Below are 16,280 nucleotides of genomic sequence, written 5' to 3'. Positions count from 1 at the left end.
TGAAATTATTTTCATAAGATCTGAAAGTGTGATGGGAGCATGGTAGAAATGCAAGGAGAGAGAGATGAAATGCTGAGTAATGGTTAAAACCCACTGTTGCAAACACTTCCTGCCAAGCCTGCACAATATTTGGCGATTAACTTAATATAAGATTGTACCCTCATTTTCAGATGGTAGACACAGGTTTTTCACTTTGTCATCTCTTCAAAGCCAGACTTAGTTGAAAGAAACCTAGAGAAGCCTTGGTAATCTATCTTACTTAAAAGGTTTGTATTTGAGTGGTGGTAGCTTTCCAGGCTGAGGATTTGAATGGATATGCTGATGGAGATGCCCTTTACTTTGGGGCAGTGCCCTTCCGTCTGCACAGTGACACAAGAGATGTGTCAGCACAGGTGGACAGCTCTGCTTCCTGCATTCTTCCCATATCTCAGGGTTGAATTCAGCCCAGCTGTGAACCAGAGCTCCTTTTATGATGGTGAACTTTGTTTCAGAGATTTGGCTCAGCTGATGGATAGAAGGAGTAAAGGCTGTTCTTTTGAGGGAAGACACCAGAGGGCAGTTAAAGCGTTGTGGGAAGGCACGTAACTCATCTATGGATTGCTGAGGAAGACAAGTTTTGCTCATAGGTAATAAACTGAAATGCTGCTTTCCTGTAGGCTCATCTCCCAGTATACAGAGTGACATAAATTGAAGACTGGACTGTAAATCATACCATGCTTGTAAGCTTGTCAAGGTGGTTTACTCATCCCTCAATAATCTAAGACAGTTTCTGTCAAGAGTATTATGATATCTGACAAACACAACAAGTGTGAAGAAAACAGGGCTGGAAGGGGTCCCTTACTCTCCCAGAGCTGAAAAGTGAAGAGTAGTGGGGATGGAAACAAGAAGCTGGTCCTTGTCCATGTCAGCTCACAAATGGCTGCCCTCCCACCACCTGCTGAGCCACCAATATGTTGGGCTTTTGGAGGAGAAATTTGCGATACTCAACCTGGAAAAGACTTGCTTTTGAGGTGTTTTTAAGAGCACATGTATGTTTACTATACATGCACTATTATTTTTACTATACTATACTGCCTATAAGTCACTGCTTTCTAGGGCATCCTCAGTATGGCTTACTTCACCCCAGGATTTTCTGTAAAATTTATGTTTGCTTCAATGTGATGTTAAGTGGTTGAGCCTTTGGAACTCACAGTCTGGCCCCACTGTGCAGGCTGAGGACGCCAGAGCTGGAGGCAGCTCTGCAGGTGGTGTCTCAAGAGAGCAGAGGGGCAGAATCCCTTCCCTTTACCAGCAGCCCAGGCTGCTTTTGATGCAGCCCAGTGCAGGTTTGGCTCTCTGGGCTGTGAGTGCACATGGCTGGGTCATACCCAGCTTCTCACCCATCAGCAAACCCAGGTCCCTCTGGGCATGGCTGCTCTCACTCTGTCCATTCCCCAGCCTGTGCTGATACCAGGAGTTGCCCTGACTCAGGGCACCTTGTTAAGCCACTTCAGATTCCCACATGCCCACTTCTTGAGCTTGTCCAGGTTCCTCTGGATGGCATCCTGCTCCTCTGGCCTGTCAACAGTGCCACACAGGTGGGTGTCATCTGCAAATTTGCTGAGGGTGCACTTAATCACTTCATCTATGTAATTTTTTTAAATATTAAATAACACTGGTCTCAGTACAGACCCCAAGGGACACCACTTGTCCCTGATGTCCACTGGGACTCTGAGCCATTCACTACTGCCCTCTGGATGCAGTCACCCAACCACTTAATTATAAGTCTAACAGTCCACTCATCAAATCCATCTCTCTCTCATTTAGAGAGAAGGATGTTGTGGGGACCATGTCAAAGGTTTTCCAGAAGTCCATATAAAGGGCATCTGTAGCCCTTCCCTTGTCCACTGCTGTGGAAGCCCACTGCAGAAGGCCACTGGCTTGGTTAGACAGGACTTGCCTGTGCTGGCTGTCCTGAATCAAGTCCCTGGCCTCTGTGTATATGTGTGATCCTTCCCCCAAGTGTTCTCAGCCTCAAGGTATCTTCAGCTTAGGGATTTCCTGGTTATGGTTTCTACCTGTGTAATAACCACCAGGAGATGTCTCTTCCAGGTATTTGTTCAGTCCCCCTTTGATTCCCATGTAAATTTTTCACATTCTCCACAGTGCATTGGGTTTACTGCCCGACCACTGCTTTCCTGTTGCTTTGTTTTATATTTATTTATCAGCTCTAGGTTATGCCCCTTAGTCCTTGTGTTGGAAGTGACAGCAAACATCAGATTGCTATCTGCTTCCCCCAGGCCATATCTGATTGATTTGGCCTGTCATTTCCCCCAGGTAGTTTCTTCTCCAGCTGAGAAGTGCTGCTATAACCACTTGTTGCTCATCCAGAAACCATCCTGGACACTTGACCATCATTGCTGCCCTGAAATTTGGCAGTTCAATAGTGTCTTTGCTAAGATGGGAGGACCATAAGTTCACTGTTAAGTAGTTAATTCTTAAACCCTTTTTTTAGCGTCTCTTGGCCGTACTGAATTGTGTTGTCCATGCCCTAAGGGAGGACAGCCACATGAAGATACGCTACTTTATTTAATGGCCAGGATTTTAGACCCTGCAAAACCCCCTGTCTCTTGTGCCAGAGACAAGGTCCCAGCTTATCCCATGATGAGCAGGCCAAATGCAGGAGAAAGAAAAAAGTAAACAACAGGGAAGCCATGTAATATGAAGCATTTCAGCTGATAGTTTTTAGGAGGGGTCACCAATATGTGTGTGGCTTAAGGGATCATCATACTAGCCAAATAGGAGGTAATATATTGTCATCACCCCACAATCTGTCTTTTTCAAGTAGTTCCAGGAACCAATTAGTAACAAATAGTTTGTTTTAAAAGATAAAAAGTATTCCAAAATAGTCCCATTTTATATTATGATTATTATTGTTAATATTACGTGCATTTATTTTATAATGATGTCCTTTTTGATCTCTTCTGCCACTGTGTTCTAACAACACCATCAGCAATGTTCTGAAATTTTTACTTTTGAGACATTTTGCATGCTGTGGTCCTTTCTGTTTCCAACTGTAAAAGGGGAATGTTTATTTTTAAAAAACAGGAAACAGTTTACAGCTTCAGTTTTAAAAGTGTCATGAATATACTTCTAGTCATATGATTTTAAATATTCTGTGTATCATCACCTCCCTTTCTATATCTATTTAATTTAATTTAATATAATTTAAATAAAAATTATGTTTTTATTCTAAGCGAACATAATTTCAGTGAGGAGAATAATGAACTTTTGGAAACTTCTATTAATTTTACATCCTATATCTCAATGCATTTTTTTAAAACTGATGTTTTCTTTTTGAAATTCTAATTGTTCTATGGGTTCCTGTTTTACTAGCTATATATGAGTCAGTTTGTTTTCAGATTGTGGTCTGAATTAACATGGAGCCTGAGAAGGAAAAACACAAATGCATTTTGGCTACCTCACTATCATGGGTTTGTCAGTCGGGACTAATCTGACAGGACATGGTACTCATGTGGAGTTGACCTAGAAAACAGTATCCTGTTGTGGGCCCATTTAAAATTTCAGCCACAGCTTTTGAAATTAAGGTCTTTTCTTGGCTAAAAAAACTAGAAATTAACACTTGCTTCACCATTGTGCAGCCTGGAGACAAAGCAAGATATTAAAATAAATTAATTCACTGTGCAAGAGAAAATTAAGTGTATTTTAAAATATGTATTTGAAAGCTGGGAGCTTTTGCAGTGTGATAACTGTGGGAAAAAAATTATCTAGCAAAACTGTCAGTGAGAATCATCTGAAACCTGGAAAGTGCTCAAAAGCTTTCAGCAAACTTCACTTGCAATTTGCCTGGAGGAAGCAGAACCTGACAGGCATCAGCGAGGTTACGCCAGCACCGCCTGTGCCCGTGCTGCAGCTCGCTGCTGTCCCTGCTCCGCTACCTCCTTGGTGAAATGAGGGCTGACAAGTATGTTCACTTGTGGTCTCTCATGTGGTACAACTGTCCAAACATTGGGCAGCATCCTGGTAAGGGCAGGCACTGGCAGGCTGTGTGGTGATGGAGTGACAGGGGCAGCCAGTGTGAGGGTCAGAGCCCAGAAGGGCACGTGTGGTCACCACCTCCCTCTGCAGCCACTGCTCCTGGTGCTCCTGCAGGGCTGGGTGAAGGAAGGACATGGCACAGGGGGGATTTCTGTAAATGCACAGAGTTGGGTCTGAGTAGTGACTGAGGAGGCTGAAGCTTTATGGCTCAGAGGTTCCAGTCATCTTTTTTGGGTGCCCCAGCCAGGGTGCCCGGCCACTCCAGTCCAGATGGATGAGGAGCAGAGGAGGACTGGGCTCCCTGCTGGTAAACCTGTGCCTAAGGTTAGGTGCTGTGAAAAGGCCTCTTCAGAAATGTCTGAGCCTGCCAACATTTGCATTTTATTTGCATTTGGAGGGATTACATAAAGAATAAAATTATACAAATGCTTAAGGATTGGCATATGGAGGGTTTTAAGCAATCATGGAGTATTCTGATTATTATTTATTAGCCCCCAAACCCAAGTTTTGGCAGGCACAGATTTTCATGTCTGATTAATTAGTTTGCTGCCACCTTATATGGAAATGCCATTACTGGCTATAATCATAAAGCCTCAATCTTTTATAGCATTTTTTGCAGATGTTTCTTAAAGCCTGTTTAAAAAGAAACTCAGTGCCACAGTGACAATTTCACTCATAGCAAAACCTTTGCAGAGAGACAGATCATTGCTTTTCAGCTGGCAGTAGGAATAACTCTCTATTCATGTGTATGCAAGATGCTGTTAGGTACACAGAGGAAAATATAAATGCTAAGGGTAGACTGATATATTATATTGGAGGTAATTAATTGTTACTTACTATTTATGAGCTAGAAATTAAAATAGGCATGTAAAATCAGACAGAAGATGTGTGGATGGCCATAGAGTTTATATGAGAAACCTGTTGCTAGTAGTGGCACTGCCCTCTGATTCCTTAGGGCATGATTTAAGCCTAATGAAGTCAGCAAGAACTTCAGTTTAGTTCATGGGAGAGGAACTCCCTGGGAAGTGCATTTCAAGTTAAGGCTGAGTGTAATTTTAATGTATTCAGACATCTTAAAGAATTTTCCCTATCTTGCCTTTTATAGTGTATGCAAAGCAGCCAACATGCAAAAAGGTCATGTAAATATTTGCTGTTGTGGTCAGATGGCTTAACAGAGACTGACAGGTCTGTAGGAAAAACAGCCTGAAACGACTAGTTCCAATTAATGAATCGAAACAGGGACCCTAGGAAATTACAATACTCTAATATAGCTAAGGTTTTCCTTCCAGATTTCCAAGACTTTGCTTTCTTTCCCTTTTCTTCAGATTATAATAACTAAAGGGTTTTGACTTGGAAAGAAAAAAAACCACACACCTCTTACCTGAAATGTTTTGTAACAAAAGAATAAAAGAATGTAAACAGTGATATTGACATATCAGAGTTTTTCTGTTTCATTTATTGTCTCTACAGGATATATGAAAGGCAGGTATAGGAAAGAGTGAAATATGTGACTTCCCAGCACTTGTGCCCACAATTACTGTTTACTTAAGAGTTTCTTTCTCCTATAATAAAATCTGTGGGGAGAACCTGAAAAAAATGCTTCCAAGGAGCAAGATACTATTTAGCACACACTGTCTCAACTGAGGCACATTCTGTCTGCCACCAAAAAGCTGATATGCAGGATATTTTAGATGCTGTGTCACACTGGAGCTGAATTTTGTTGCAGCAGGTTGTATCAGCATGGATCTATTGGGTTCATTGCAGTGATACTGGAGTATAAGATGTACAGTGTACCAAACAAACCCATTAGTTATGTAAGTCTGTGTCTGTCACTGCTGTATCTGTTAAATGACTTTTGAATGCAACCTTTATTATTCATTTGCACTGCAATAATACTGAAGGACATTGAGCAAAACCAGTGCCTCACTGTGTTGGGTAATACCTAGTGACAAAATACTCCTATTTCAGCACCTTGCAAAATGAATAAATCAGAATGAAAAGTGGTGAAGATAGTAGGAGAGGTAGAGTGATGAGTGTACAACCTGGATGAACTGAATAAAGCTATGCCAGGGTGGCAGTGGCTTTTGTCTTTATCCCAAATAATACCCTCACAAAAGGTGTAATGTCTTTATCCAGCTCTACCATCACTTCATATTCTGATTGAGCAGCAGCAATTTGAGCCTTCAGCATTTGGTGTCTGCTGGAAGACAGATTTAGCAGCTGGAGTAGCTTGTACAGGCCTCCTTCCTTCAGAGGAAAGAGAGGAGGCCAGACGGAGCTGTCCAATGGGGTGTATCTAGGACAGGAGCTATCACTTGGATAAATCTGATCTAATTTTTGTGTTAAGTAAAATTTGTAAGTCAACCTCTAATACAGTAAGTCACACAAACACCAGAGCCTTCCATTTGACATGGGTATGCAGAGGAAAAAAGTGCCTTGCAATTCCAGGCATTGTAAGAAGTGTAAGACTTCTGCCAAGGAGAGAAGCATAGCCTGTCCCTCAGCGCATTGTATTTAGGATTTGCTGCCAGGGCTGACAGCAAGTCCCTGAATGAGGACAGCTCTTGGATTTAATCATTGCTCCCAGTACTGTTTGTATGTTTAGGTAGTGATTCTAACGGATAATTGCTGTGCTGGGCCTAAGTTCAGGTTTCTGTTCCCAGAGGGAAATAATGTCATCTCTGTGGTATCATACAAGACTGTCTCTTGTATTAGTTCTCTATCTCTTTTCTGCACTTCTGGCTACAGAGTACCCAATTCAACAGGATAAGAGGATAATCACTGCATCAGAAGCTTGTTGATAGCCTGCTGATTAGGGTGCTCTCTTGGGACAATAGGGGCAATGGTCTGAGCAGCTCTAAAGATGGGAGCCCTTCTGAATATTTTTTTAACTGCTCGGTATTTTCATAGGAGGCAGATGCTTGTAGCATTGCTTTGCCCCTTCTGTTACCTTCTGTGATGAATAGACCATCTGTGGGTATGAGGGCAGAGTGGTGGATGTTGTTCATCTTGGCTTTAGCAAGGCCTTTCATATCTCTCATAGCCTCCTTGTAGCCACATGGGGGAGGTAGGGGTGGTCTTCAGGGTGTGTAACTGGCAGCTGGGTTTTAGCTGTGCTTCTGAGGGCTGGACTCTGCTCCAGTGGTTTTTGACCCCAGAAACCTTGTTCTTGGGATGGAATGAACCAGCAGTAGGGTCAAGTCTGAAACTAAGTTTGAGAGAGCATTTGATGTGCTGAATGATGGCCTCTTCACTGGGACCCAGTGAGCCAGAGAAATGGACTAGCAAGAACTTCATGAAACTCCAGAGAGGCAAATGCAGCCTGTCATCAGGGACAGAGCAGCCCTGCAAGGACAGGTTGGCTTGGTAGCAGCTTTGCAGAAAGGACTTAGGGTATGACAACAAGGTGACTGAGTGTTGGCAGAATGTCCTTGCAGCAAGGGAACCCTGCGTGGCTGTCTATGGGAAAAATTTGGCCGGCAGGTCAAGGGAAGTCATTATTCCCCTCTTCTCACCATTTCTGAGGTTGCACTGTGTCCAGTTTTGGTTCCCCAATACGTGAAAGATAATGACAAATTGGAACGAGTCTAGGGAGTGGCCTCTTGGCATTCTTCTTCTTAATAATGCAAACTAAGGTCTTGGTTCCAAGATCTTGTCTGAAGTAGCTTGTGAGGACTTCACTCAAAGTCAAGCTGTTTGTTAGAGCCCACAGAGGTGAATTTTCGGTGTGGTGCCCTAATCAACTATGCTCTTCAATGCTGAAGACTCAACCCCTCAATTTGCCACTGACAGGAGTGAATTTTTTAGAAATGAAATAACTTCAGAAGTATTGAAGAGAATTCCTGCTGTAAATACAGATCATTTGGTAAATGGAGCAAAATTGCAAAGGCATGCATGGCCTGCATGACTTTAATGCTTCATGGCTATGGATTATTAAAATGGTCACATTCTGCCCTTGAACACATCAATTGTATCTCATTTAGTACTAAAAACATGGTTTATAAAAATAGTTATTACTTAAATAATGAGTTTGATACAGCTGATTTATACACAAAGAAAATACAATTGGGTAGGATCTCTCTTTTTTGTGGATTTATTGAAGAGGAAGAACAAGTATTCCAAGAAATTTAATTGATATTTTCTTGTCTTTTTTGCTTTTGCTCATTTAAAAGTTAATAACAAAAATGCCCCTCTGTAAAGTACTTGACTAAAGTGGCCTTAAATGCTTCACATATCTGCATAGTCTTTGGAAGGCACATCCTTGGAAACTGTACTGGCCAGCTTGGCACCTTTGGCTGGGAGCTTCTTCAGAGATCAGGGGCTCAGCTTCTGGTGGACTAAAGCAGAGCCTGCATGGGCATGTCCTGTGCCTGTGTGTGTGCGGAGTTCTCTGATTTTATTGTGCAAAACTGGTGAACGTGGGTGCAGTAAATGTAGCATGGCAGAGCCTCTGCAGGCCCTCTGAAAAATAACTCTGGTACATATGAAACTTCTTGTTCATCTCACTGAGTTGTTCACTTGTAACTTTTAAAATATTTTTTCATGCATTATCATAGGGGCTTTGTGTTCTTCCAAGTTTGCTGGCATTGTTTTGTCAGTTTGGGGTATGAAAAAGTCACCTTGTTAGTCAGTTGGGCTATTTTGTGCAACAGAATACAGTTATTGTCCAAAAGTGATCCTGCCAGAACATTGATTTTCACCTGGGGAACTAGGTTAAAGTGAAATGTTCTCTCAGAACCTCTAGATGATAGAAGTGTTCACAGTATTGGGGCTTGCTGATATAGCTGTATCGGCAAAGTTGCCTTTTGACAAGAAGCTTTTTCTCAGGTTTCATCAGGAATCAGATGGGGAAAATACTGAGTTTTCTTTAGGTAAAAAAACTGTCCTTTTTTTTTTTTTTGGTTTTTACTTATTCTTCGTGGCCAGCTGAATGCATTTGTTTGTAGAAAATTGGTAGTATTTTAGTGGCAGTTACAAACCTTTACTTTTCATAACATTTGGTAGGAAGTTTATGTGACTACTGAATTCCATCTGTCTTTTTCATTAAGTAACAAATTATTGCAAGTCACTGTAAGTAGCAGAGAAGAATGAAACAGCAGTAAAATGTAATACTGGACTAAATTAAACAGTTCCTGTTTTTATTGAAACTGTTAACAAACAACTTAATACCTTGAACAAATCTCTTCAGACTATTGTGCAAAAAAAAAAAATAAAATAAGTAATTGCTTTTATTAATTAAAATATCTACTTTTTTTATTCTCTTAGTATTTTAAGACAGCTAAGTATATTTATAGAACATTTTCTGAATGTGGAGGACAGATTTTCAGGAGGGAGTCCTAACAGAAGTTATTATGAGACCTTCAGGCTAGAAATACCACAAGGATCATGGCAGTGACCTCAGACTAGTTGAAACTGTGGTGAAATAGGAGACTTAAGTCTTGAGGGTATGGAAAGTAAGAACTTAATATTGAGGAATTTCTTCCATGCTGCAAGAGTTGTTACTGTTATAAACTTGTGTCTGCATAACTTTGGCAGAATTTGGTGATGTGTGTTTGCTCTGTTTATTAGATAGCTGGGGGGACAGGAGGGATGGGAAACAGAGGACAACAATATGAGCCTGTGCCATCCTTACAGTTGTATATATGACAATTTTGTCAAAAGCAAAGAAAAAATGGAAGTATCTTGAAATCTTAGTTATAAGAAATTAAAATTTAAAAATGTGCTTTTGAGGAAAGACCTGGCCCCAACAGAAACAGTTATCATTGAGACTTTAAAGATTATCCTTAGCTTTTAAAACTCATGCAAGTCTTAAGTAATGACTTGACATAAATATAAGTAAGAAACAAGGATAATTTTTCTCACTTTTGCTTGTTACCATTGCTGCTGACTTCAGCAGGAGGGACAGAGACAGTGACTCAATGGACTTAGGGTGGCAGATCAAGCTAAAGCAGCATGAAAAGACAAAGATTACCCATCTTATCAAAAAGATATGGTTAACTGATGGTTAGGGGTAAAGAGTGAAACCAATCTAATGGCATTTTCCCCATTTTAGTTATACCATGCTTTGCACCTTGTATTTCAAGAAGGTCCAGAGCTCCCAATGCATCCAGGTTTTGATTGCTGCAGTCTATTCAGCTTTACTCTTACTAGAAATTTTCAGATTTGACACAGAATTTCCAGAGGATACATACAACAGCTGTGTTGGAAGAAAGTAGGAGTGCCTTGTTCGTGCCAGTGGTTTTTGGTTCTGTGGGAAGGTTTCAATGCTCCAGCGCCCACTTATCCTATACCAGCCAAATACAGATTTTATCAGCAATTAATACTTCTCTTCAGCTGGATTAAGGTATTGCCAAATGCCAGTAAGATATTTCAATGTAGAAATTTGTAAGACATCTTGCCTACAGGGAGAGAGTCCTGTAGCGTCACAGAAAATAAACTCATGAACTCAAGTGTAAGCTTTAATTAAACTGTATTTTATTTCATAAAACTGAGGACTTTCTGCCTCAGTTTTTTTTCTTCTTTGTTATAAGAGAATTATGTGAGAAATTACATTTCTCCATTAAAATCCATCGTTTGAGAGAATTAACAGATAATTGTAAAGGTCACAGAAGAGGACACAATCTTGTTTGTTTACTTACTCTTGTTTTATCAGGTATTTAACTTTCGTCTCTTAAATAATGCATTTCTAAAGATAATTTTTGTTCTTTTAAACAAAAGCTAATTGCGTTTAAAGTTCTCCTAAGTATGTAAGCTGCCCTACATGGAGATCATTGTTAGCAATATAACCATGATAACGTGGTGCTTTGTCAGGGTTAGGTCAGCACTGTGTATGTGACGGAGGTGCTGAGAGATATGAGCTGGGTGGTTTCCTGTCACCTGAATGACATTGGCTCTTGCCATAAGGAGTAAACCTTTGCCACTTGTGACTCAGGAGTTACGGTCTTATCAGTTCGGGTGCTGTGCCATCCCTACTGTGGTTATGCAGCTCCGTGCTCTAAAGCCAGCCTGGACCCCGTGTGTTCAGGGGAGATTCACCATCACACTGTGAGGGCATGTCCTCAGCTCCCAGGTGGGTTTTGCAGCTCAGCAGCACTGTGTGAGCTGAAGGCCTTTCTGTGTGTGCCTGAGCTCAGAGCTGTGCTGGCTAAAGGCATAGGAAGGCTGCTCAGGCATCCCAACCCAGCGCAGATGGGCTCAGCCACCCGAGTCAGGCTAACTCTGCATCTTTCATTGCACTCTGTTGTGTTTCATGTAGATCATCCCTGAGAGAAATTATTAAATACTTTGCACATCCTGCCACTGATAAAGAGGCAGCAGAAAATACTGTGTTTTGAAAGAGCTCTGTGTGTAGGGAAGGAAAGGGCAGTCATGTGGTGTGTTCACAGGATCATCATCAGATCTAGGTTTGATGCTTGTAAACCTTTCTTTGAACATGTTCTTTTGCCTCTTGGGTGTTTAATTTCCCTTCTCTAAAGGGAAATCTCTCTTTGTTGACAGGAATATTGTGAAGCAATTTGTTACAAGGCTAATATAACTGAGGCCTACATGCAGATGTTTTCTGCTGTGGCCTGTGTTTAAGTCTGTGGTCTGTTGCTTGTAGGGTGAAGAAAGATCAAAAATTCTGGAGGTATTTCTGCAGCTAAGTTATACTACATGAGAAAGGGGATGGCTGAACATTCTAGTTTGTGTTGTAGCTATAGGGCAGTGCAGGGCTGGCAGCACCTCAGGGTTCTTGGAAGTGGGAGTCAGAGCATTGTCTGATGGGCACTTTCAAAACTGTTGCGTGGCATTGTTACCTTGTTCACAGTCATCTTCATACATGTTGTCCTGGAGCAGCAGGGAGTTTCATAGTTCTCTTTGATTTGTGATGTATAAAAATGGGCACAATCTTCATGTTTCACGTAAATCCATTGTAACAGAAGCATAAGTAAGTGCAAGAGGGACTTGGGGGAACACGGAAAGAGGAACATCCCTTGTGTTTAATTATCTTTCCAGCAGCTTTGCTGACATATTTCTGTGCCCTAACAAAAACCACGTCTAAGTTATATTCTGTTTCTTCTTGCTTTAATCTCCATGGGAGTGATTTTTTTTTTAGCTGAAGGTAAAACACACCTCAGAGCTCCAGCAGCTTACATGAAGTGGAACCTGGGGGTATTGTCGGTGTTCAGAATTTCACCTGGGCAATGTGCGGAAGGAAAATATGGTGAATGATTTTAACTAATGGATTTTGAGTCTCTTTATTTTGTCATGTTCAAAAAGGATTTTTAGAAGTGAGCAGTTAGTTCTGTCAAATAGGAAATGCCCTAAAGCATTGCTGTATCATTATGTGGATCAGACAATTCAAGAGGAAAGGTAGTAAGGTTTTTTAAGGGCATGTGATTTAAAGGAGAATAAAGAAAAAAAGAATTTATTATGCCTTTGAAAACATCTTTTCTCTCTCAAGTGAGATTGGGGCCAAAACATTTCTCCAAGTTGTGTGTTTAAGCTGTCTGTTTTAAGGCATAATATGCATCTTTGCTTTGAAAATTCAGGACTCAGGGACAGCTGTCATTTTGCTTTGGATCAGTATTTTGTGGGAGCATTAAAACATAGGCAGAATCAAGACTGTTTGACTTGTGTGTAAGGAAGATTTTTCAACTCTGCCACTTATTCTGTGTTAATGGTTTCAGTAGCTCAATACTGAGTGTGTTTTTAATGGTCTGAAATGCAAAACTAGCATTTCTAAATTTTGGACTAACTTTTAAACTGGGCAGAAAAGTGAGTCACACCCAACTGCAAAGCTGGTATGCCAAGTCTGTCTTTTTAGCCAAAAAAAGATTTTTTTTTCGCCACTAAATCCAAGAAAGTTTAAATGCCAAAACATAGAAGGTTCCTTATGTTCTTCATAAGGAAGAACTTTTTCATAACTGAAAGCTATCATCAAAAATGAGTATGTCTTTGCATATCTTGGAAAGGGGAAACAAATGCAATCATTAAGTTGTTTAATTTTTTTACAAGTGTAGTCAGTTTCTGAATCCTAAAGAATGTTTAGCTGCATAGAATATTTGAGCACTAAAAAGACAATTTTACCTAGAAACATTAACACATAAATGATGAACATAAAGAAATAAACGATGTCTCAAATGATAATAAAATAAGAGAAAAATAGTTTAATAGCTCATTAAATATTGGCATTATAAATAAAAGTAATAGGAAAACTCCTCTCAGTCTTTGAAAGAAAACTAGTTTAATTTCAGTCTGAAAAAGTTTTTCCAGACAAAGGAAAATGGAAATTTGTAGTAGGATTCATATAGTGGGGTTTGATTGCAGTCTAATGAAGAAAGAGGTATCAGCTCTTGAAAATAGTACAAAGATTAAGTTAACAGCTCTTTTTTATAAAAGCAGCCTAATATTAAATAATAGTTAGGTAATGCTGAATAGTCTGTTCAGCATTCAAGAAAGTTAACATCTTCTTTCCCTTAGTGCAAGCACAATTACCCACTGATTGTACGAACATCTGACTGTTTCTGCTCTCCTTCATAGCAATTACAGACAACATAGGGACAAAAATATTAAAGACTAAGGGGAAAAAGGGCTCATCTTAGCTTGGAATGCCTTCTTTTCTTTTCATTATTTGCCTTTGTATTCTAGGACCTCAGCTTTTCCCATTGCTTTTGCTCAGTGTTTCTATCTCAGCACCATAAAGTGCCCATCCTGTTGCTGACTTTCAAGTGTGACTCACTGACTTACCATCTAAATTTTGTGATTTGCTGAGATTTGCTGATGATTGATGGCAACTGCACTGAGGGCCTTGTGTTCCCAACCCTCCTGATTATATTGGTCATGGAAGAACAACTTTACATGCATCTACACTGCAACTGCTGTGGTGAATTCAGGTTGTGTAAAATGCTCTGCCAGGCTTTAGCCCACCTGTTTTAATTACTGGTGGATGCAAAGGCCTGGCAGCACAGAATCCTCCCAGGATTGGACAGAATCCAGTAGAGGGTCACAAGGATTATTAACTTGGTTGGAGCCTCTTTGCTCTGACAGGTTGAGGGAGCTGGGACTGTTCAGCTTGGAGAAGAGAAGGCTGAAGGACAGTAATGTCATCATTGTACAAAAGAACCTGAAGGTAGGCGGCAAAGAAGAGCCAGGCTCTCTTCGTTCATGGCCAGTGACAAGGCCAAAGACAATAATCACCAAATGAAACATGAGATTCCTCCTAATGTCAGGAAACCCTTCTTGACTGTGAGATTGACCAACCACTGACACAAGTTTCCCAAAAAGGCTGCGGAGTCTCTGTCCTAGAAGATACACAAAAACTGTCTGGACATTGTCCTGCACAAGTGGTTGTAGCTGTCCTTGTTTGATTGGGGTGGGGGTGGACCAGATGACCTCCAGAGGTTCCTTTCAACCTCAGCCATTCTGTGATTTTGTGGTCTACCATCTTTTTACACCACAGCTACACTTGCTCCATCTCATACAGACAGAAAAGGTATTTCCTCCTGAGACAATGCAGTGTTGTACAGAGACAACTGGGATGGCTCAGAAACAGCAGAGTGCGCTCAACTGGGTTTACGAGTCCCAAACTCCTTGTATCCAAAGTAGTTCAGCTGAACACTTGCTTCTGAATCTACTCCCTAGTGCTGTACATCCCAGGAAATTGCTTAGTTTAGTTGCAATCCTGTGGCAGCTTGTTTCCTGCTGTGCAGGTCCTAATAAACCTTCCCAAGCTGGAGATGCTCCTGAGAAGATCTTTTGGTTTTCTTTAGGAGCTAGACTCAGCATGGTTAGAACTCATCAACACCATTAAGTCCAGACTGATTTCTTCTGTTAATTGAGATGGCTCTTTCTGAGTGCTTTAGTCCTTGGAGGGCTTTGGAGGTCACGATGGCATGGGACTGGGCTGTAGCGATGCTCATGAGCCACACTCATGCAGTACTGGCCAGTGCTGGTTGTACAGGAGTCAGCATAGGCCTGGCAGGGCCAGCACAGCCATCATGGAAGAGGTACTTCATACCCCTTCCCTCAGTCCCTGGTCTGTATTATTCATGTTTCTTTCCATTATTGAGTGTATCACGGCCTCCCATTCCCTGAAAATAGCTGTATCAGAAGCGTGTTCTGTCTTGAGTGAATAAGAACATCCATATTTTGCAATTCTGCATTTAAGATTACTTATGTTTCTCCCTGAGCACTAAGCATGATTATTAATGGTGCTGTGAAACTGAAAGGATCCAAAATTGCTATTGTTTTTTTGTGGGGTACCTCAGTTTTACTCTTGGAAGTAGTTTTCACCTGAGGCTTTATGCTATATAATGCCAGCAAATTGAATTGTGAATATAAAATTCCTTGAGCTAAAATGAAAATTTTGGTTTTATTGGTAAATGTGAGGTTATGTATAAGGAAAGCTGGATGCTATAAAAGGATAAATTTCTTCCTCAGCTTTGCTTAAAAAGTACCTTGTGATTTACCAACAACTTCCACTGCAGAGCCAACTTGGTGTGTTTGAGATTTTCCATTAGGATTTGTGAGGTAAATTTCTGATTTATCTAACTGAAGTAAAATAAGAGGCATCTTAGTACTGGGACTAGTACATTCATCAGAGCCAAACCTTATAATTGTCCTATGCTCTGTTCCAATAGTCCAATAGTTCCAATAGAAAAGGAGAATGACATATGTGCTTTATTTTTTAAAGAATGAGAGTTGGTTTTTCTCTTCTCGTTATGGGCTTGGTCTGTGTTCCACATAGACTTTGAAACCAGATCATTACTGTGCATTTAAGAATATGTAACTTCCTATTGCTTTTGCTTGCAGGTGTATTGTATCTTCAGTATGGAGATGAAACAAAGCAGTTGAGGATGCCGAATGAAATCACAAGCACAGACACAATTCGTGCCCTTTTTGTAAGTGCCTTCCCCCAGCAGCTGACAATGAAAATGCTGGAATCACCCAGTGTTGCCATTTACATCAAGGATGAGAGCAGAAACATATACTATGAATTGTGTGATGTGAGGTAAGACATGGAATTATAGCTGCTGGTTTCATGGGGTTGGGGGTTTTTTGTGGGTTTTGTTGTGCACTTACTGAATAGAAAGGAATGGGGTTGATAAGTATCTGACAGAGAGTGGCCTGACACATAGAGGCATGTTCAGTGGTGTCTGAGTAATCTAGGAGGTCTGGTCTGACAATACCTCTTGCTGTAGGTGCAATATCCATTGCACAAGCCACTGATAAATGGCATGCCTTGTTGAAATATTTGGATA

At 40.8% G+C, this 16,280-nt stretch overlaps 1 protein-coding gene across 18 annotated transcripts in view; it reads left to right on the top strand.

The window, feature by feature from the left end:
- The window catches only part of KIAA1217 (KIAA1217 ortholog), a 338,974-nt gene that overhangs the window by 244,585 nt on the left and 78,109 nt on the right, over positions 1-16,280 (top strand). For all 18 annotated transcript variants that reach the window (XM_059841653.1, XM_059841745.1, XM_059841620.1 and 15 more), the window contains one exon: positions 15,832-16,030. In XM_059841653.1, coding sequence (XP_059697636.1) covers positions 15,832-16,030 — 199 coding nt within the window. The remainder of the gene's footprint in view (positions 1-15,831; positions 16,031-16,280) is intronic.

The sequence above is a fragment of the Haemorhous mexicanus genome, chromosome 1 (assembly GCF_027477595.1).
Source record: "Haemorhous mexicanus isolate bHaeMex1 chromosome 1, bHaeMex1.pri, whole genome shotgun sequence".
Lineage (NCBI taxonomy): Eukaryota > Metazoa > Chordata > Aves > Passeriformes > Fringillidae > Haemorhous > Haemorhous mexicanus.
Note: the sequence above shows the minus strand (reverse complement) of the source record. Positions and strands in the feature narration are given on the sequence as shown.